This window comes from Carassius gibelio, chromosome B13 (assembly GCF_023724105.1).
Source record: "Carassius gibelio isolate Cgi1373 ecotype wild population from Czech Republic chromosome B13, carGib1.2-hapl.c, whole genome shotgun sequence".
NCBI classification, from domain to species: Eukaryota; Metazoa; Chordata; class Actinopteri; order Cypriniformes; family Cyprinidae; genus Carassius; species Carassius gibelio.
The window spans coordinates 1,662,196-1,683,848 of NC_068408.1; the positions used below are offsets into that span (position 1 = coordinate 1,662,196).

Sequence of the window (21,653 nt, forward strand, 5' to 3'; positions counted from 1 at the left end):
AAGGCATTAACAACTTTCTCCAAGTCTTGACTGGAAACAAAACATCTAATTCTTGCAATGTTTTTTTATATGATTGTATGCTGATTTAGTTACTGCTTTGACATGACTACTGAAACTCAGACCGGTCTCCAGAATCACACCAAGATTCCTGACTTGATTTTTAGTTGTTTGACGCCTAGAGTCAAGGCATGCATTCACCTTGAACACTTCACCTTTGTTTCCAAATGCAATGACTTCAGTTTTTTGCTTGTTTAACTGAAGAAAGTTCTGGCACATCCAACTGTTAGGTGAATCTGGGTATCATCAGCATAGCTGTGATAGGCAATTTGGCTATTTCTCATTTTTTGACTTAGTGGAAGCATTTACAGACTAAACAAGAGCGGTGCTAGAATCGAGCCTTGTGGGTCTCCGCATGTCATGGATGTCCAATTAGACTTAGGCTTTTCTATATATATATATATATATATATATATATATATATATATATATATATATATGATTTTTATTCAGTGAGTTATGAATGGCAGAAAAAATAATTTAACAAAAAATACCATAATTATAAGGTTATAATAAGGTTGGTGTTAATAATAAGGCTGCATTTATTTGATCTGAGAGCCATTAGCTCCAGCGCTTTGTGATTTTATTGAAGGAGTTTCTGTGTAAAATCAATGCAGAAACTGAAGAGCTGCTGGGAACCCCAGCACAGCGAGAGAAGATGTGATTTATTTCACTAAGTGTGTGTGAGTCTAGACGGAACGGCTCGAGGGTCGTGAGGTGAGCGTGTGAAGGGTCAGAGGTCATGTACAGTTATTCTTCACCGTTTGGTGAGGATGTAGAGACCTGCTTCAACACAGCGGCTCTGTGAGCGTTACACTCCGCGCTTTGCTGTAAATGAAGAGAGATAAAGCAACACTGACTTTTGAAAAGCATAGTAGCATTTTGTCAATGCACCTTCATGCTTTTTTTAGTTTTGTGTTTCATTTCTTATTATAGTGCAAATGACTGATTTCCATTAATGTCCGTCCCATGCCTGTGTGTGAAGATGACATTATCATACTGTCGTTAGTTACGGTTCACTCATTGGATTGAACACAAGTGCTGATATTTCTCTCTGATTGTTCTTCGTTGGATTCTTTTATAACGATTTCCTGCAAAAATACACAAAATAGCTGCCGGAAATGCCATTTAAGCAGGTTTCCCACATCTTTATTTGAAAAAAAGAAATAAATCATAATAAAATTAAAATTCATTCCAAATGTTTTACCTGCCATTCAAATGCTAGTGCATCCAGAGATTTCTTCTTTTAAAAAATAATAATAAAATAATAATGATAAATACAAAAATTAAATCTATTCCTGCTAGTGAATCCAAAAATGTGTTACAAAATATAAAAATTTACATCTATTCCGAATATTGTTACATGACATCCAAATGCCAATGCATCCAGAAATGTATGCCTAGAAATGTCTTTAGTAAAAATATATTGTATTAATATCTAACCAGCTAGATACTGATCTTTGTGCATCATTTTATTGGAGACATCTTTAAACGTCTTTATAGCAATTTTTATATTTAATAAAATGGTATAATATTATTTAACATTTTTATCTTAAAATTAAAATCTATTCGAAATATTGTTACTGTGCCTGCCATTCAAAAGCCAAATCTTCCAGAGATGTTTATAAATGTATGTGATTCTCATGCTGTATGGGAACTCTGGTTCTTGACGTGAGATGTTTCTTGGCCTGTGAGCAGCTCTCATCAGCTGATTTAGCAGTTTCACTGTGAATAATTGACTGACATCATCTCTCGATCTAGTGTGTGTGAACTGAAGAAAGCCTGTCACAGAGCAGCCATAGAAACACTCATTGACAGTCGAGTGACACGGTTTAACACTGAAGTGACGTCTTTCATCACGCTTGAGGAACACACATGCATCTGTGTGGAAGTGTGGGAGAGAGTGGATGTGAGTGTAAATTAGAGCCCGACCGATATGGATTTTTGGGGGCCGATGCCGATATTAACTCGAAAAGAGCCGATTTATAAGCCGATATTTTGATTTTGAAAATAAACTGGATATTAGACCCATTTCCTATAAGCTGCACTTACATAACATTCAATGGCAAAATATCTGCCTGTTCTATGTATGTGGGCTGTATAAACCATTTTCCAGAAGGGATTTATGTAAAAAAAAAGCCTTAGATTACGGTCTCAATCACTAAACAATTGCACATCAAAAGTATATATTTTTTAACGATCAAAAAACAGTCTGATTTTAAACATGTAACACTTTTACTTTCTTCCAGTTGAAGCTGATTTTAACAGTCTGTGTGTGTTCTGTAAATAAATTATAATACTAAAGTTAAAGTTAAAGTATTTGCAGAAGTAGTCCCACACTTTTGCTGCTACATCATTCACCTTTTTCAGCCATCTGTAGGGCAGAAAGAGAGACATAGAAAGAATAAGCATGTGTATTAATAATATCACCATGTATCATTACTCATGTCATCATTAGAATTATAATAATAATAAACAGGGATCTCCTACATAGGCAAAAATGAGAAATATATATATATTTTTTTATTTGTCAAGCAATAGGTATTAACCTCCTTATATTTAACAATATTATTTCAACATTTTCCTGTTATGTCTGTAAAGCTGCTTTGAAACAATATGTAAGAAAAAAAAAGAAAAGAAAAAAGCGCTTGTTCAGCTCACATTTATTTACATGTCCCCTCTGATTTAATCATTTCTGACGCACCTACTGTAGTTACTGTAACTACACTATATTTGCTCTCACAGACACATTCACAACGGACCCGTATATCTTCTCCTCTTCTCTTTGTGCAGTCTGAATCAAAATGGTTAACGTTAGTGCCATGAACACACCGCTGTCAATTTTGAGAAGAACCACCTTCAAACAAGTTAATAGCAAGCATTTAAGGGGCCTGCTAAAAAGGAAGCTATATTAGCGTTAGAGTAACGTAACCAGCCTGAATTCACCAAATTGTTCCCTGGGCCTGAGGGTAGCCTCTTCTTCCTTGCTTCTCTCTTAATTCTCATCAGCAGGACTAGCGCTATCGCTCGCTTCTTACAACGGGACAGATACATGTTTGCTGCTGACCGAAAAGAGGAACAACAGACTATGAAAGAGCTCCCGCTAAAAGTTTTTAAAACTCTGCCTACGCCATAGCGCAGAGCAGGGCAAATCGCGTTGTATCTGAAGGGCAACGCTAAACCCAGCGGCCAAGCGCTGTGCATACCGCGTCCTGTGTGAAAGGCCCATTACGCGGTCATTATGTGGGAAACACACCGCAATAGAATAAGCACTAAACGCTAACTTTATAGTTCGACCTCTTATTAACGTTCGCGCTCTTCCACTGATAAACATGGTATTAGCTTTGTGGCTAATCTAATATAGCAATGCATTAGCGGCTGTAAGTGATGTTACAGAATATTTAGAAGTGATAATGATAGGACCGTTAACTAGAACTACCACACCGTTTTTATATACAGTGTATGAACTAAATCTACAATCATTTCACATGACGAACGACAGACTCACCTGGGTGGCTTGGCTGATCGCTTTCTTCTTTGTGGATTTCTGGCGCTGTTGCAACTCTGGAGCTGCAGACCGCCCTCTGGTGGGCAAACTATGCAACACTCATAACATGAGTGAAGAATATGAGACTGTTTCTCATGTTTCATCGGCCGTTATAAACGCCGATGCCGATTTAAATGCAATTAGCTCATATCGGCCGATAATATCGGCCGGCCGATATATCGGTCGGGCTCTAGTGTAAATGCAAGTGTCAGTGTGTGTGAGTGTGTACTTGAGTGTGTGTGAAAGAGTGAAAGAGAGAGAGAGTGTGTGTGAGAGAGAGCGAGAGAAAGTGTACATGTGTGAGTGAGAGTAAGAGTTTGTGTGTGTGTGTGAGTGAGAGTGTGAGTGTGAGTGTGTGCGTGTGTGTGTGTGTGTGTGTGTGTGTGACTGAGAGTGTGTGTGTGTGTGTGTGTGTTTGTTTGTGTGTGTGTGTGTGTGTGTGTGTGTCAGTCATCAGTGCAGCTGGACCAAAAATAAACACTTTTACTTAAAAATTACGATAATATTTTGAATATTTTATTTAATATAATATGCTTTCATGTTAATTTTAATAACTGTAAAAAGTAACTGTCTTTTTGTAATTCTTACTAGTTTTGTATTTGTTGTGTCTATAATTTTTATACATTTTATTTCAGTTTCAGTTATTTAGTACATCAAGGTAAACTAACAAAAATAAATGTTTTGTTGGAAGATAACTGAAATTATATATATATATATATATATATATATATATATATATATATATATATATATATATAATATTTAGTTATTTCATGCTGTAATTATTTAAAGTAACATTTAAAAAATAGTTTAAGCTTTAGTTAACTATAATAAATCTGATAATGAACGGTAATTTTTTCATGGTTAAAATAAGGATATAAGGATTTTAAGACAAATCATTTTGAGAAAACCATTCACTTACTACCTTCTCTAGGTTGTAAAGGGTTAATTTTATGAGTTGCTCTGTCTGAAAACAGTAAGTCTGAGACAATGAAGTCTGCATCATGACCTCATTAACTCAGGTCTGTAATCTAAAGTAAAGACAATTAAAGTCATAAATAGATTTGCTTTTAAATCATGAATCGAGGAAATTGGCTTTTTCCTGTTGCGCAACACACACACACACACACACACACACACACACACACACACACACACCTCTTCCTGTGACTCTGCGTTTGATTGACAGCTCTGGTTCTGTCCAATCCCATGATTCTGTGCTGTAGTTCATCATGTGACCTCTGTCCTCTCATTAATGGCGTGTCTCTTATCAGTGTCTTTGTGTTCAGAGTTTATACGGCCCTCATAAAACGCAGGCGTCTCATTGAATCAGTGTTTGAATTGGCACTTATTTGTCATCATGTAGAACAAGATAACTGCTCGTGATGTGGGACACGGCCACAGCGGCGCTAGGATGGGTCACATGATCGCGACTTAAAGCCACAGTTCACCCATTAATAATGGTGATTAACATTTTTGCTAACTGAAATAAAATTAAATGTAAATATTAGACTTACAGACTTAAAATATTGCAAGAACAATACAAAAAATTTGCTAAATATTTTTTTTTATTATATATATATATAAAAAACGTACCACTTACAGTGCTGTAATAGATGCTAGTGTTTCACAGAAGAAAGAAAGTGACACTGGTTTGAAACAAGATGATTGTGAGTAAATGTTATGAATGGTTAAGCTAGTGTGAGAATCTCTCTGTAAGACACACAGGTGGGCAATTGTTGAGTTTAGCAGCACAGCCCCATTAATTAGTGTAATTAGTCTTGGCAGGAGTGTGATAGTGTCTGCTGGTCTCCGGTTCACACACCCAGCAGCAGCGTGTACTCTGCCAGATAAGTTTGTACACGCTAATAGACAGCATTAATCACCGTCCTGCGGCTCCGCGCTGCTGTTTGCTGTTGCATTAGCTGTGTGTGTGTGTGTGTGTGTGTGTGTGTGTGTGTGTGTGTGTGTGTGTGTGTGTGTGTGTGTGTGTGTGTGTGTGTGTGTGTGTGTGTGAGAACACCAGCGCTCCTCGTGTGAGCAGTGACAGCCGCTCTGTTCCTGTCTACACAGCAGTCTACACAGCATTTTGTCATCACTGATGTGAAGACTGATCTAAGATGACTTGTTTTGGCCAAATACAGCAGATGACCACAAATTGCAACTTGATATCTCGTAATTTCGACTTTATGTTTCACGATTCCGACTTTATATCTCACAATTTTTACTATATATTTCGTAATTCTGACTTTAAATCTTGTAATTCTGACTTTCAATCTTGTAATTCTGACTTTATATCTCGTAATTCAGACGTTATATCTCATAATTCTGACTTTATATTTCACAATTCCGACTTTATATCTCAAAATTCAGATTTTATATATAGTAATTCTGACTATATCTGACAATTTGACTTTATATCTCAAAATTCAGACTTTATATCTCAAAATTTAGACTTTATATCTCATAATTCCGTCTTTATATCTCACAATTCTGACTTTCTATCTCACAATTTCAACTTTATATCTCAAAATTCTGACTTTATATCTACTAATTCTGACTATATCTCACAATTCCGTCTTTATATCTCACAATTCCATCTTTATATCTCGTAATTCCGTCTTTATATCTCGTAATTCCGTCTTTATATATCGTAATTCCATCTTTATATCTCACAATTCCGACTTTATATATCGTAATTCCATCTTTATATATCGTAATTCCATCTTTATATCTCGTAATTCCGTCTTTATATCTCGTAATTCCGTCTTTATATCTCGTAATTCCGTCTTTATATCTCGTAATTCCGTCTTTATATCTCGTAATTCCGTCTTTATATATCGTAATTCCATCTTTATATCTCACAATTCCGACTTTATATCTAGTAATTCTGACTATATCTCACAATTTGGCTTTATATCTCAAAATTCAGACTTTATATCTCACAATTATGACTTTATATCTAGTTATTCTGACTATATCTCACTATTCGACTTTGTATCTCGAAATTCGACTTTATATCTCGCAATTCCGACTTTATATCTCATCATTCCGTCTTTATGTCTCACAATTCTGACTTTATATCTCACAATTCCGTCTTTATATCTCGTAATTCCGTCTTTATATCTCACAATTCCGACTTTATATCTCACACTTCCGACTTTATATTTAGTAATTCTGACTACGTAATTCCGTCTTTATATCTCACAATTCCGACTTTATATTGTAATTCCGTCTTTATATCTCGTAATTCCATCTTAATATATCACAATTCTGACTTTATATCTCACAATTCCGTCTTTATATCTCACAGTTCCGACTTTTTATATCTAGTAATTCTGACTATATCTCACAATTTGACTTTATATCTCACAATTCCGTCTTTATATCTCACAGTTCCGACTTTTTATATCTAGTAATTCTGACTATATTTCACAATTTGACTTTATATCTCACAATTCCGACTTTATATCTCGTAATTCCGTCTTTATATCTCACAATTCCGTCTTTATATCTCACAATTCCGACTTTATATCGTAATTCCGACTTTATATTTCACAATTCTGACTTTATATCTTGTAATTCCATCTTTATATCTCACAATTCCGTCTTTATATCTCGGAATACCGTCTTTATATCTCACAATTCCAACTTTATATCTCACAATTCAGACATTATATCTCAAAATTCAGACTTTATATCTAGTAATTCCATCTTTATTTCTCACAATTCTGTCTTTATATCTCGTAATTACATCTTTATATCTCACAATTCTGTCTTTATATCTCGTAATACCATCTTTATATCTCACAATTCCAACTTTATATATCACAATTCAGACATTATATCTCAAAATTCAGACTTTATATCTAGTAATTCTGACTATAACTCACAATTAGTTTTTATATCTCGTAATTCCGTCTTTATATCTCACAATTCCGACTTTATATCGTAATTCCGACTTTATATCTTGTAATTCCAACTTTATATCTCACAATTCAGACATCATATCTCAAAATTCAGACTTTATATCTAGTAATTCTGACTATATCTCACAATTCGACTTTATATCATACAAATTTTGACTATACATCTCATAATTACAACTTTATATCTCGTAATTCTGTCTTTATATATCACAACTCCGACTTTATATCTTGCAGTTCCGACTTTATTGCTCACAATTTGGACTTTATATTTCACAATTCTGACTTTATATCGTAATTCTGACATATCTCACAATTCGACTTTGTATCTTTGTATAATTTTAACTTTTAATCTTGCAATTCTAACTTTATATCTCGTAATTCAACATTTTCTTCTCAAAACTGGAAGTTTATATAGAAAAAGAATTGGCAGAATTTTATCTCCTAAGTGTGAGATAAAAAGACCTAGTTATCATTCATGGCAGAAATAAACTACCCTAGTTGGGAGAAAAAAAAATAGATTTCAATGCTTTTTTGTTGATTTCCACAAAAATATTGTGCAGCACAACTGTGTTCAACATTGATAATAATCAGAAATGTTTCTCGAGCAGTAAATCATCATATTATTCTGATTTCTGAAGATCATGTGACACTGAAGACTGGAGGAATGATGCTGAAAATACAGCTGCACATCACATGAATAAATTACACTTTAACACAGATTCACACAGAAAACAGCTGTTATAAATTGTAAAACTATTTCACAATTTGTACATTGTTCTTGATCAAATAAATGCAGCCTTGGTGAGCAGAAGAGACTTTAAACATGTTATATGCGTAGCATCTGAATCGGGTTTGAACAGAGGATATGAATCTGTGTTGAGTGTGAAGGTTGGTTTGCTCTCTGGATACTGACACCTTCCTCCTGCCTCTGAGCATCACGGATCGGTTTCACAGATTGTCTGGGCTCTTTAGCAGATCAGATGTGTTTAATCCAGTGAAGCAGCGCAGCTAAAACTTCCTGTAGGGTTAGTGTGGGCCACCCTGAAGGAAGAGCTTCTCCCGCCCCTTAATTCCCACACTCTGCATCTCTATCCCTCATTATCCCGCTCTCTATCCTCCGCTATCACTCTTTCATCCTCAGAGTCCTCTCTCGTTAGCATACCAAAACTGCCCTTCATTTCCACTTGCTTAAAGTGCCATCAATGCTAATTGCACTCAGGCGTTCTGCAAAGGCCCCTCGTGGCTCTTGTTTGACCACTCGGTCGGGGGCCTGTGTGTTAGCCGGATGTGGGTTAACTGGTCCCCCTCCCCTCTTTAACCCCCACTAACTGGCCCGTTCGACCCTTGACCCGGTCGTCATGGCGATGGTCAGTTGGGTGCAGATGCGGCCGATGCTGATGGTGTTTGATTAGCTGATTCCACTAAATGAGCCGATCGTGATTCGATGCTTTCATGACCAATTGAGCGGAGCCTGCGTGTGTGTGTGCGTGTGTGTGTGTGTGAGATAGAGAGAGAGAGAGATAGAGAGAGTGTGTGTTTGTAAAAATATAAAAACTATCAAAAATATAAAGCTATAAATAACCTACTGTAATACAAAAACATCTCATAATGTGAAGAAAACTTATTTATCAATTATAGAAATTGTATTATTTAAAAAACAACAAAGTAGTGTTTGTTGTACTGAAATTGTATTATAATTTATTATTTAAATGTTATTATTTACTGTAAAGTATGTGTCAGTGTGAAGAAGAGAATATATAATTTAAAGTACATTTGAAAACTTGAAAGTATACACCATATTTGGCAAAAAACATGTTAATGTGGAGAAAATAATACATTTTAAAATAGGTTTATTTAAATTATATAATTTAAAGTGCTTTTTAAACTTTTAAAAAATGTGCATCAAAAATGTTGTTGTATTTAATTTATTTTATGTAGATCAGATAATAATAAAGCAAATGTCTGGACAAGATTATTTTAATTAAAGTTTTTTTATTTATTTTTTTTACATTGCACTGTTATAAAAATAATTCAGGGGGAAAATAGGCTTCGTTTCCAGAATGCAAAATAAAATAAAAATAAAACATTTGTGCAGAGTGAACCTGAGCTGTTTTCGTGAGTTAACCCTTTCGAGTCGATTAACGCATATATGCGTTTTGAGTCATTTTCACCTGATAACCCCGAAAAGAACTTAAATTACACTCTCAGTTTTAATCGTACAGATAAGAGCAATACATCAATCGAATCTGTAAAGGGTCTAGTTTTTTTTGGATACAGACATAATAACAAAAAACCTTTGTGCACTTATAAAATAAAGATAACAAACAAGGTGCGCGTCTACAGTCTTTGTCTCCGCTGATCGTCATGTACAAACATTTCATTAAAATGAACTGTAACTCCGTGAATACTCAACGAAGAGACATGAGAGAGATATCTATAGAAAGCCTGGAATGTCTACTTTTAAACTAAACAAGTGCTGCCGAAAACAAATATTCTGAGATAAAGTAATCCATATGAAAACAACGCAATGTCTGTTTTTCATATCTCCGCTCATTATATCTAATGTGACCACGCCCCCGCGCTGAACGCGCTATTCAGATTCAAACTGAAGCGCGCGGCTTGAATACGCCCACACACAGAAGAAAAAGCAGCCAGACTATTCTTCAAGTTTTTATTTTATTTTACTGTTTGCTTCGCGATGAGAGGACTAAGACATAATTCACCCCAAAAAGATGTGATGTGGTTGAGGATTTGAGAAATGGATTTCCTCAGAAAAAAGAATGAAGCACTTTATTCAGCAGAGATCATAAACATGAGTAAGTCTCTTTTTATTTATTTGTACTAGTTTTCACATAACGTGTAAACATTTTACTAGTTAGACTTTTTCCAAATACTTTTTCCAAACTATAATTCCTGACTAAATGTATAATCAAGTGAAACATTATGAAGTTTCAATAACAATATACAATACTATACCATTCAAAAGCTTGATGTAAATAATATAAATGTGACAAATAGAGATAACTCTAACAAATGTAAAAACAATGCAGTTCTTTCGATTTATTCCCCCTAAAAAAACCTGAAAAATATTATCAGCTCTTTTCAACATTAATAATAATAATAATAATAATAATAATGATGATAATAAATGGGGTTTATTTGGTAGAAAATAAGGTTGTTAAAAGGATTTCTGAAGGATTGTGTGACTAGAGAAAGGATGCCAAAAAATTTGAAAGTCAGCTTTGATTGTTCCTAATAAACTGTTTAACTGCTCCCCCAAGTGGATATTAAATTATGTTGTGGGATAATTAAATATATTCTTAATAAACTACAAACATAAAATTATATACTTTTATTTTGTTCTCTTTCTTGTAAGTCCTCCCTCACAGTGGCACAGTTGAATGGGAGGCTCATTATGCAGCTCATTATGCAGGCCTTTGTCTTCTCAGGTGTAAATCACAATGATATTCATGATAGTTGACGCCTACTCGCATATGACTTTTACCAACAAAAAGTGTTTTAGAAAATTTAAATCAATATATTGTTTTCTGTGAGTGAGTAAACAAGATGATTTTCACATCATTCAGAAAGAAAAATTCTAGGCTACAAGCTCCAGTTCTCAACTTTTCCGGCAACCAATTTTATGTATGTGTTTTATTGCCTTATGCAAGTGATTTAACATTTTTAGTTTTTCACTAACCATGCATAACATTTTTTTTCTCAAAAATACAATCATGTACATGCATGGGTTTCACATATTATTATAGCCCAGTTTGTGCTGATTACAGTGATATTAGACTTTACCCATTTAGATATTTATAAGAAACTGAAAAAAGCACAAATGTCAGGGCATGACAAAACTTCTCAAGGCCCCAAAAATACCCTTAGACTCCAGAGGGTTAAACGGTGATGTCTGCTGCTGGTGTTAGTTTTTGTGATGATACGACACAACAGACTCATAAATACACACAGTTCATTCCCGTCTGATTCTGATCTCAGTGTCACGTGTAGGAGGTCCATCATTAACATCATAGAGCTGTTATCTGCACGCCTCGATCTGATGTCCTTTGTGTCTGTATCGTGTACCATCTGCTCCTCAGAAATATAAATCAGATCCTCCGCGGATTGCTCCTGTGCTGTGCATACTTTGTATGAGTCACAATTATTAACTTCATGTTCCATGAAGATATTTAGTAAATCTCCTACTGTAAATATATCAAAACCTAATGTTTGATCAGTAATATGCATTGCTAAGAACTTCATTTGAACAACTTTAAAGATGATTTTCTCATTATTTAGATTCTTTTGCACCCTCAGATTCCAGATTTTCAAATAGTTGCATCTCAGACAGATATTGTGCTCCTAACAAACCAGTGATCAGTGTAGAGATGATTTCTTGAGCTTCAGGTGTGTGTTTGTGCAGTTATCCGTACAGTGAAGACTCCAGTCAGGGGAAGCAGTACATGAACACTCGATGTCCGGCCTGGTGTGACCGCGTCCTCATGTCCTCCTCGGCCAGAGACCTGCTCCTCAAGGTGAGATGGTTAAACCACAGACGCTTCATTGTTTCAGATTGTGAGTGATGTTAATCTGATGCAAAAGGTGCCATGCAGTGAGAAATCTGAATGAAACTCTGAAATTGTTTTCACAATTAATTCACAAAAGCGCTGTAGAAATAAATGCTGCATTCAGAACCACATCTGACGGATTGCATTGATATGGAATACTGCGATCCACATTTCCCATTATCTTAAAGCTTCTTTCATATGCAAAGATATTAGCCAATCACAGCAGGGGCGCTCATGTGTCTTAAAGGAGACACGCCCCTTTAATGAACCGTTTAAATCAGGCTGGAAAATGGACTTTTATTTTTAAATTATGACAGTTTGTGATGTCAAATTTGTTATTGTTATTATAAGTAAACATTTAAACAAATCAAAATACAATGCATATGATGCTTCATAAATGTCTCAATCTCTGCTCCTTCTCTTCTTGATTAAACTAAATGTTTCTGATCTTACTCTCCTCTTTTTTAGAGATTTATTTTTAGGTTTCAGGACTGCTTTGGGCCTTTGTGTCTTTTGATTCATTTAAAAATGAAACATAACATCATAAATCAGAAAGAAAGAAAACATCAGTGTACTCTATTTGCAGATATTAGTTTTTAATCATAGACTCACGTAAATGCATCTAATCTATGTTTCTTAATATAAGAATATTTCACAGGAAAATAACAGAAGAATCTTAAGGAAAAAATATTTTCTTTGTATTTTGGTCTTGTTTTCTAGTATAAATAATATACTTATTTATTTTTTACTTAATTTACAAGAAAAATGACTTTCTGAAAAACAAAAAAAAACAAAAAAAATAATTTTTGTTTGTCTTTGCTAAAACAAGCAAAAATATCAACCAATGTTCGTTCTCCATTGTCAGATATATTTACTTGTCTTCAATCAAAACACAACTTTTATCTATATATTTATTTTAATTTTTAAGGAAATAAATCTTACTTGTCAAGTAAATGCATCTCGATTCAAGAATGTCAAGACATTTACAAAGACAGAAACACTAAGAAATTAAATCAGTTTTGCTCCGCGATCCTCAAGCTTTTCCCATTCTCTAGTGGCTCAGAACAGCTTTTCAAGATTATTCTGTTTGTAAAGTGAATTATGAAGCACTGAAGCATTACAAATACATTCACAATTCATGAAGAGCGAAGTAAGCCTTGCGAACACCTGTTTAGGATCCACAGAAACCCAGTAAATAAAAAATCAACCCTGACTCGTATGAGTTGAGCTGAGTCGAGCACTAGTTAGTGTTGGAGCGCTAGTACTCGTGCTGGTGAGGGCAGTGTTAATGGAGATGTGCTCACGGTGTGTTTCTGTGCGAAGGCAGATTGTTTAGACACGGCTGGTACACAGCTCATCTATCATGCAGCGCTCTGTTAGCTCCACGTCGTGTTATTTTCTGCTCGCCGAGCCCTAACACACCAAAGGTCCACCGCGCCGTAATGAAGAGCCAGTCAAGCGCGGCCCCGGCCCCGCCGTCATTTGTTTATCTGTCTAAAGATTACGCAGGCCGAAAATCCACAATTTTATGCTGCCTTTGTAAATGATCCAGCCTGTGTTTGATGAATGCATCTGTGTGTTCACTCACATTACACAAACATCTCCAGATCCTGCATCACACGCTTTTACACCAGAAGAGACGACAGGGTTAAAGAAAGAGTCACAGCAACACAAGTTCAGATCAGTCTCTGATTAAAAACATAAAGGTTGTAGGAAATGACTTGGAGAAACAAAAAATAAAAATACTATTTTAAGTAGAGTGTTTTTAAAAAGTACAAGTAGTAATGAGCGAATACATAGGATAAAAGAATTAATTTGAACATACAGTGTAAATAAAAATAGACAAGCAGAGGAAAACAGACTTTCTTTATCAACAGAAACAATGAATTAACATCTTAAAAAACATTTTTAATAAACACAAGTTTAACAAACTGATATTAAACTGTACAAACGTCTTCAGGGTAACATTGAAGAGCATCTGCATGAAACAAAGAATGTTTAAAATTAGAAAGATTTTATATATACAAATATATATCTATATATAAACAATTACATATATATTTTTTTTAAAACCTGTGACGTTTTAATAACTAATTCAAGAAAAAGATTTGAGAAGTGAGTTTGCCTCAATCAAAAGATGAGCACAAAAACAAGACGAAAAGAAAAGAAACATAAAGGAGCTTTCACTGTAGTGACAAATAATATCTTTTAGATTTCATTTCATAAATTTCTAAAGTAAAGATCTCCATGTTTAGAGACAGGTGTGTGTTGTTATTCTCTGGCCAAGTCTTCAAATGCAGTTTTGCGTGTGTGTGTGTGTGTGTGTGTGTGTGTGTGTGTGTGTGTGTGTGTGCTTTCTAAAGAGCACTGCATCATTTCTGTCTCGCTCGATTCAGAGCATTATTTTCAATTTAGATAAATATGATTAATGCTTTCGCTGCATTTCAGATATGAAAAAGCTCCTGAACTTTGATTTATTGGCACTTAAATGTAAGCGTATAAAAGCTCTTCTTAGTATTTTAGTGTCATGCATGCATTTGCTCTGTGTCTGTAATCATATTTTGTGTTTTGCAGCCAGAGAACGAGGAGAAATCAATAACATACGACAACATCGGCCCCAGCGTGTGTATGGGGGACCACAAGGTACAACTAACTAACCTCTCCAACTAGTGTGTGTGTGTGTGTGTGTGTGTGTGTGTGTGTGTGTGTGTGAGTGTGTCTCTTCTTCTTTAAATGTTTCTCCTGAATGAAGGTAAAATAGCTAATAGATCTGAATCAAAGCAAACATTCAAGAAAAATCATTCTGAAAAACTACTCTCTTAAAAACAATAAAGTAAGCTCTTGTTTTTCTTAGTGACGCTGGATATTATTTTCTGAATGAATGTGTTCAGGTTTTACTAAAGATTAGAATGAACAGCTCTTCTGTTCCTGTGATTGTGCAGCACAGGAGACACTCCCGACCAATCACAGATCAGTATGCAAATACATTCACGAAACATCACCAATCAGAATTCAGTATGCAAATGAGGGCACTGCTGTTAGTTGAATGCTGCAGGTTCTGACAGTGAAGAGAGATTCAACAGAGCTCTTGTTCCATGATTACAGTAATGTTCTCTCAAAATGTTTTAATGTTTCCTTCTGTGTGATGTTACGGTTCTGAACAAGATATTCTAGTTAATCTTTTTTCTTTTAAACCATATTATTGGAGTTTTTAAATCAAGTGGTAAAAGCTGAATTATAAAGAATAAAATGGAATATTTTAGGAACACACGTCTTCAGTTTTATTTTATTTCATTGACTCTGATATACGTCCTGTGTGTGTGTGTGTGTGTGTGTGTGTGTTTGAACCAGACAGACACACACTCGTCAAAATCACATTCAGATGTTCTAGAAATGTCGGTGAATTTTGCACCCATGGAAGAAGAGCTCAGACAGAAGTGTGTGTGTGTGTGTGTGTGTGTGAATGAACTATTAAATGAATGTGTACGATCAGAACAGCTCATCGGAGTGTGTGTGTGTTTCTCCACAGCCGGTCTACTTGTTCTTTCGGTTAAACACAGGAGCAGGTAAACCTCACGCAAACAAGCACAAGTGTTGTGTCCTGCAGTGATCCGGTGAATATTCCCTTTTACTAGTCGTTTATTCCTATTATCCATATGAGTTTATAATAGCCATGTCTGATTCTCATGATCTGTGTGTGTCTGTGTGTGTGTGTGTGTGTGTGTGTGCCACAGGTTGGAGAAGATTCCATGAAAAGCGTCCCTGTGAGAAGCTGGATGGACACACACACACACACACACACACATGCACAAACAGAGGACCCTGTAAAGACTTTTCAGCAGGACTGACCAGTCGCATTTCTCCAATGCATGCAATCACGTCTATAGAAACGGCACGCTACGTTCATGAATGCTTCAGGAGTCGAGATCATGGACACACACACACACACACACACACACACACATGCTGCATTTCCACTAAATCAGATGTTTCTCGTTTCTCAAACTCTATCGAACATCAGAAACACTACAGATCTTATAAAGCGTCCTGGCAGGTTTTAGATATGCCTCGTGATATACCCGGCTCCTTCCATACAGTAAGACGTTTTCACAAGTGCAATGAAGAACTCTTGTTGTGTTTCTAAGGCTAGGTTTATTTCTACACGTTCTCTCTGTTAGAAAGCATAGGTGTATTCTGTTCAAGCATGAGGATGATGTTCTTTCTCTCTTGACTCTTATCTTGGTTTTTCTTGATTTGCTGTGCCACACACAACCGCCGACTCTCATTTCATATACTGTACTTTTTAAAGAGATAATTTATAATAATTCGTACCAAAACTATAATATGCTGACATTGATCCGAACGGCTGCTGTGGGTGTAACGTTAAAATGTTTGAATAGTTATAGAAACCATGTAATCCACATCATGAGAAGTAGAACACGCCATTTCAGCCTTTATGATTTATATATATATATATAGCCAATTAATTTTTTTTTCTTTTAAGCAGTGCCATAAACCATAAGTATATAAGATCGTTTCAATATTAGTTTTGCTGGGTTCTTACAGTGCTGTTCTTATAATAACTTATTTCTGTGTAATGCTGTTATGGTTGAATGTGATGTTTTAAATAGGCCTGGGTATCTTAAATAGCTGTTCTTTTATCTCTTTGTTCTTATGTATGATTTCTTGTTATTATATTATTGTGTCACGGTGCCAACTATTGAACTCGGGTTGAGTTCTGATGGCATTGTGCAGGAACCGTAGAGATGCACTTTACTTGACAGTGTGATGAAGATCAGGACTGATGCACAACACAGGGAACACTGTCCAGTAAAGAGTGTGTGATTTCTCATGCATGTTCTCCGCATCAGAAACTGACTCAATTTATTACACCACAGAGTCAACGCTCCTTCCTTTCGGAGTCGGTGGGAATGATTTTGTGTCGCTCTGACAGTGATTTGGTTAGAAGAACTGCTTGTTAACTGTTTTCCCAGCAGCTCAGGTGATAGGATTCACTCTTTAAGCAGATAGCGATTAGAGCTCATGGATGGCAAGATCTCTCACTAAAAGCAATAAAACCATTAGAACTCAGAGAATGAATGAATGAATCAGTGCCTCTGTGTCATCAGTCAAAAACATCAATATCACTAAACAAGCCTCGGGAAATAACATGCATTTACCATCAGGGGAAGAAAAAATTCATTATATATGGAATGACTGAATATCTAAATAACGTAGTGGAGATACATATAATTGACAACTGGAAACAACATAGAATTCGAGAATATGAATTTTTTTTTTTGCATGCATTTCTATTTTATATACACTTTTAACAGCATTTCTGTAACAACAAAAATTAATTACTCGTTCGCAATTTAACAAAATCAACGAAATCACAGTCTACTGCCGTAGATTACAATTATTTAAGAATAAATTACGTTTCACAAAAAAATAAGTTTTTTCCAACATGTTTAATTTTAATAGCTAAGCGCGTTATCCGCGATGCAAATGCCTGTTTAAACTCATTCAATTCGCACAGATTTAAAATAATAATAATAATAAAATGCTCGCTTGGACTGAAAAATAGAAATACAAGCTGATCTATAAATGCATGTTTACGTCTTCATCAGTGGAGTCATGCTCCTAAAATAAAACCCTCCAAAAACAGACTCAATATTCCTCTCAATGCATCGGAGTTAGCTGAAGCTTCTGCATTAAACGCGCGCTCGTCTTTAAATGAACCTTTGTCATTTTAAATTATTAGAGGAAATCGAGGGAGAATTGTATTGTAATTATTAATGCACGGATATAATATGCAATCGCTATCAAATAACAGCACAAATCAAGATATGTTCATGTAAATGTATGAAATTAATAAACGACAAGGACATTTCTGAAACATTGGCTTGTTAAATAATTTATTGATGATACAAAGTTTTTTCTTCAATAGTATTCTCTCCGTCGATATTTATGTCCATACTTTTGAGTTTTCCGTGTTGTGAAGTAAACATAAACTCCAGGAAATTATTAAAACCAAATCTATTCACATCATTTACATCGCTGGCACTTCTCTATACACTCTTGACACTTTCAGACGCTTATTCTTCTGCGATCGAAGACAAAAAATGACCGTGATGAAGATGATGATGATGATGAAGGGGAAGTGGCACGTCTCCGTGATGCTTTAATGACATAATTTACTCAGTAAAAAATATATATACACACTTCACGTCCACTTCTAACTGTACAACAGAGCAAAGCGTGAACTGTGTTTATACCCTGCTTGATTCTGCCTCGGTTCTGCAGAAGACGATGATGATGATGATGATGATGATGAAGAGTCTCTGCTCGGTGTCATCACAAAGTGTCCGAGCTGTTGCTGCAGGGGCTGATGAGGGACAGGTTACTCGTCTTGTGCTTCTTCAACAGTCTCGTGATTTTCTCCTCGTCGGAGTTGGGGTCCAGAGGTTTGTTATATTCATCATCCTCCTCGTTCTCGGAGCTCTCCTTCATCTTCTCTGTCTCGGAGTCGTGCTTCTTCTTCGCTGTGGCCATCTCTGCCGCGTGCCTCTTGCGCCATTTGGTTCTTCTGTTCTGAAACCAAACCTGAGACAGAGAAAGCGCTTCAGAACACTCTCCATGTGCGAGATCAATTAGGGAATTATTATTTCTTATAAAAAAAAAAAAAAAATAGTTGCATGAAAGTTCAACTAACTGAACCGAGATCATATAAATCAAGAAAAGTGCATGAACTCTATTGCAAGCAATTGATTAAAATAATAAAAGCAAATGCATGCAGTGCGATAACATATGCATGCAATGCATGCAATTTTTGGTTAGAAATATTATCCATAACCAAAATAAAAAATAAATAAAAAATCATTGCAACATTAGAAATTAACGCTCCAACAGTTTTGCTCGTTTGCAATGTCATATCACGAACGACGACTTTCGCAGATAGGATAAACTCATTCTATCCGTTTTTTTGCATTGAGAAAAGAAAAGAAAAGAAAGTCTATAATAAAATGAGTTGAATATAAAGCCGTCTGTGTTTACCTTGACTTGGCTCTCGGTCATTCCCAGAGAATACGCGAGGCGAGCGCGCTCCGGTCCGGCCAGATACTTGGTCTGCTCGAAGGTCTTCTCCAGGGCGAAGATCTGCTGTCCGGAAAAAGTTGGTCTGGAGTGTTTCTTCTTCCCATCATTGTCCAGCATCATATTTGCCTGTGCTGGAGAACGAAAGAGAGAAATAACACACGGTTAGGCAAATAAACCTGAAACCGCGCCAGTGAGATTAATTCATTTAGCATTAATGACGTTAATTCATTCAAACGCTTTTATCCAAAGCGACTTACCATTGATCATAAAGAGACAAACAGACTCAAGAAGAGCTATTGGGTGAATACTGGTGACCCACAAGTGTCAAACACTAATATTTCAACAACCTGAGCGTGAAAACTAACACACACTCTTAAAATCAGATCCTTTCAAATACAGAGAAGGTTCTTTATAGTCGAAACCGTGTCTTAAGATTTGTAAAATGCTCCTAAAAATGGTTCTTTTAATGAAAGGTTCTTTTTAGGGAACCAAAAATGGTTCTATGACATCCTTTTGGAATCTTTATTTTGAAGAGTGTAAGAATCACATTCTATTTAAGAATAAAGAACACACGCGACCCACGAGTGTCAAACACTACAGATCTTGTTTGGGGTTTTTTATGTACTAAAGTGCTAAAAATGACTAAATAATGCATACTAAAAATGATTTATTAGTACTTATTAAGATAAACTTGAGATCAATTAAAAGTGCGCTGTTTTGGGCAACATGAATATGAACTAAAATGCGCTTTTTTGCACAGTATCTCAAAAAGAAAAAAGAATTTAGTCAGCACTTGTAGTACACTTGAGTTGAAGTGTAGTACAAGATGGGTTCAAGTGAACTACAAGTGATTACTTTTTTTTCTTTTTTTTTTTTTAAAATACAGAGAATATGAACATGAATATGAACATGAATATGAACTAAAATACAGAAGCGTATTTTAGTTCATATTCATGTTGTCCCAAAAAAGAACACTTTTAATTGATCTTAAGTTTATCTTAAGAAGTACTAATAAATCATTTTTAGTAGCCTATGTAAAGTACAAAATTAGTGCGCGAACATACAGTGTATTATGGAAGTGTATCGACTTTTTAAACCTGAATAATAATCCAACAATATGATCTGCGTTTCCTAAAATCATCGTTTTGCCTCCAGTGGAGCTACGATCAATTTAGGATTTCGATGCTTTTTGGAAACGCAGTCCTGAAAACCAACACGAGCCAGTTTAGAAAAAAGCTCTCGAAAACTCACCCGGACAGGGAACCCTCGGGTCTCTCCAGGGGGAGCCCTGCATCATCCCGGGCCAAAATATGGGCGCCCTCCCGTGCAGCTCCGTCAGCGGTTTGGGGTACCGAGACACCGCCGCAGGGTTGAAGTACATCCCCGCTGAAGTGAGTCCGTTGATCCGGGGGAAGCCCGACAGCAGCTGTCCCGCGGAGGTGATGGGTCTCCCCAAAATATCGCTAATTCCATGCGGTGTTCCCAGCGGGATCTGAGAGCTCAGGTTGCCGAAGGAAGGAGCCTTGAAGCCCGCGGGGTTCTGCAGGGCGTACGGGAATAAAGACGTCTTCATCTCGGTCATGTTGTGCAGCGCAGCCAGAGGAGTGCTGCCCAGAACGAACGCACTCTGCCGGTTACCATCCATCTGCCCGACCGCTAACATCGGTGCGAGTGAACCGCGGGGCGAGAAAGTTCGTACGAGAAAGTTGAACGCACACCACTTGACAACTCATCCACTAGAACCGTAACTTTCAACCGCAAGTCAAAGTGAATTCAACTTCCCGATGAATCCCAGAAACGCGATGCCGGTCCTCGGCAGATCTCACGCCCGCTTTGAGTGCTGCAGTCGCCCGCATCTGAAGCGCCGTTCCCCGCTCAATGGACCCCAGCGGCGATGACGCGCGCATAACCTCCAAGCGCGCGTCTCTCATTGGAAGACGCTTCGTGACGCCGCGCTCTGATTGGAGGACGCGAGGCGGCGGATTTACATGAACAAACCGCACTCCATCAAACTCGTAATGTAGCGTCATTAACGACGCGTCGCGCTGTACAAACCATTGTTTCGCGTTGCGTTTGACACAATAGTAAGTAGATGAACCTCCACTCGACTAATAACGCTGTTTCCACGCTCATGTGTTCATTCAGAAGTCGCTTATCATCCGCTTCGTCGTGCAACTCTTTTAAAGAGCGGGAAACTCTCATAATCGCGCTGTTTCTAATTAAATTACACGACTCGCTTAATTAAACTTGCGCTGCATGTAGACGCAAAAGGAGAAGAAACTCTGTGGAAGTGTTTAAGCCCAATCTTATTTGAAAACAATTATTTATGCACGCAATATTAATTATGTTTTCTTTCGCAGGTTAGTCATTAGAATGACTTTATTATTATCATTATTATTATTATTGAAAATATCGCTATCTGTTTCAGCGTACTTCTATAAAATATCGCAAAAT

The 21,653-nt window shown here is 36.3% G+C and overlaps 2 protein-coding genes across 2 annotated transcripts in view; one reads left to right on the forward strand and one right to left on the reverse strand.

Moving 5' to 3' along the window:
• Positions 1-17,209, forward strand: part of LOC127969953 (inositol polyphosphate-5-phosphatase A) — a 144,027-nt gene extending 126,818 nt beyond the window's left edge. Inside the window, exons 13-16 of the mRNA XM_052572126.1 lie at positions 11,957-12,068; positions 14,676-14,744; positions 15,631-15,715; positions 15,836-17,209. Coding sequence (XP_052428086.1) covers positions 11,957-12,068; positions 14,676-14,744; positions 15,631-15,711 — 262 coding nt within the window. The 3' untranslated portion in view covers positions 15,712-15,715; positions 15,836-17,209. The remainder of the gene's footprint in view (positions 1-11,956; positions 12,069-14,675; positions 14,745-15,630; positions 15,716-15,835) is intronic.
• A 793-nt stretch (positions 17,210-18,002) lies between these two features.
• On the reverse strand, positions 18,003-21,064 carry nkx6.2 (NK6 homeobox 2). The gene is made up of 3 exons (XM_052572128.1): positions 20,451-21,064; positions 19,158-19,330; positions 18,003-18,707 (listed from the first exon to the last, which is right to left on the reverse strand). The coding sequence occupies exons 1-3, from the start codon at positions 20,860-20,862 to the stop codon at positions 18,459-18,461; spliced, it is 834 nt and encodes a 277-aa protein (XP_052428088.1). The 5' UTR covers positions 20,863-21,064; the 3' UTR covers positions 18,003-18,458.
• Positions 21,065-21,653: the final 589 nt, after the last annotated feature.

Coding starts and splice junctions, on each gene's coding strand:
- nkx6.2 (XM_052572128.1), bottom strand. CDS start 20,862: ATGTTAGCGGTCGGGCAGATGGATGGTAACCGGCAGAGTGCGTTCGTT. Junction 19,331..20,450: donor CCCGAGGGTTCCCTGTCCGG/GTGAGTTTTCGA, acceptor TTCGTTCTCCAG/CACAGGCAAATATGATGCTG. Junction 18,708..19,157: donor TGACCGAGAGCCAAGTCAAG/GTAAACACAGAC, acceptor TCTCTGTCTCAG/GTTTGGTTTCAGAACAGAAG.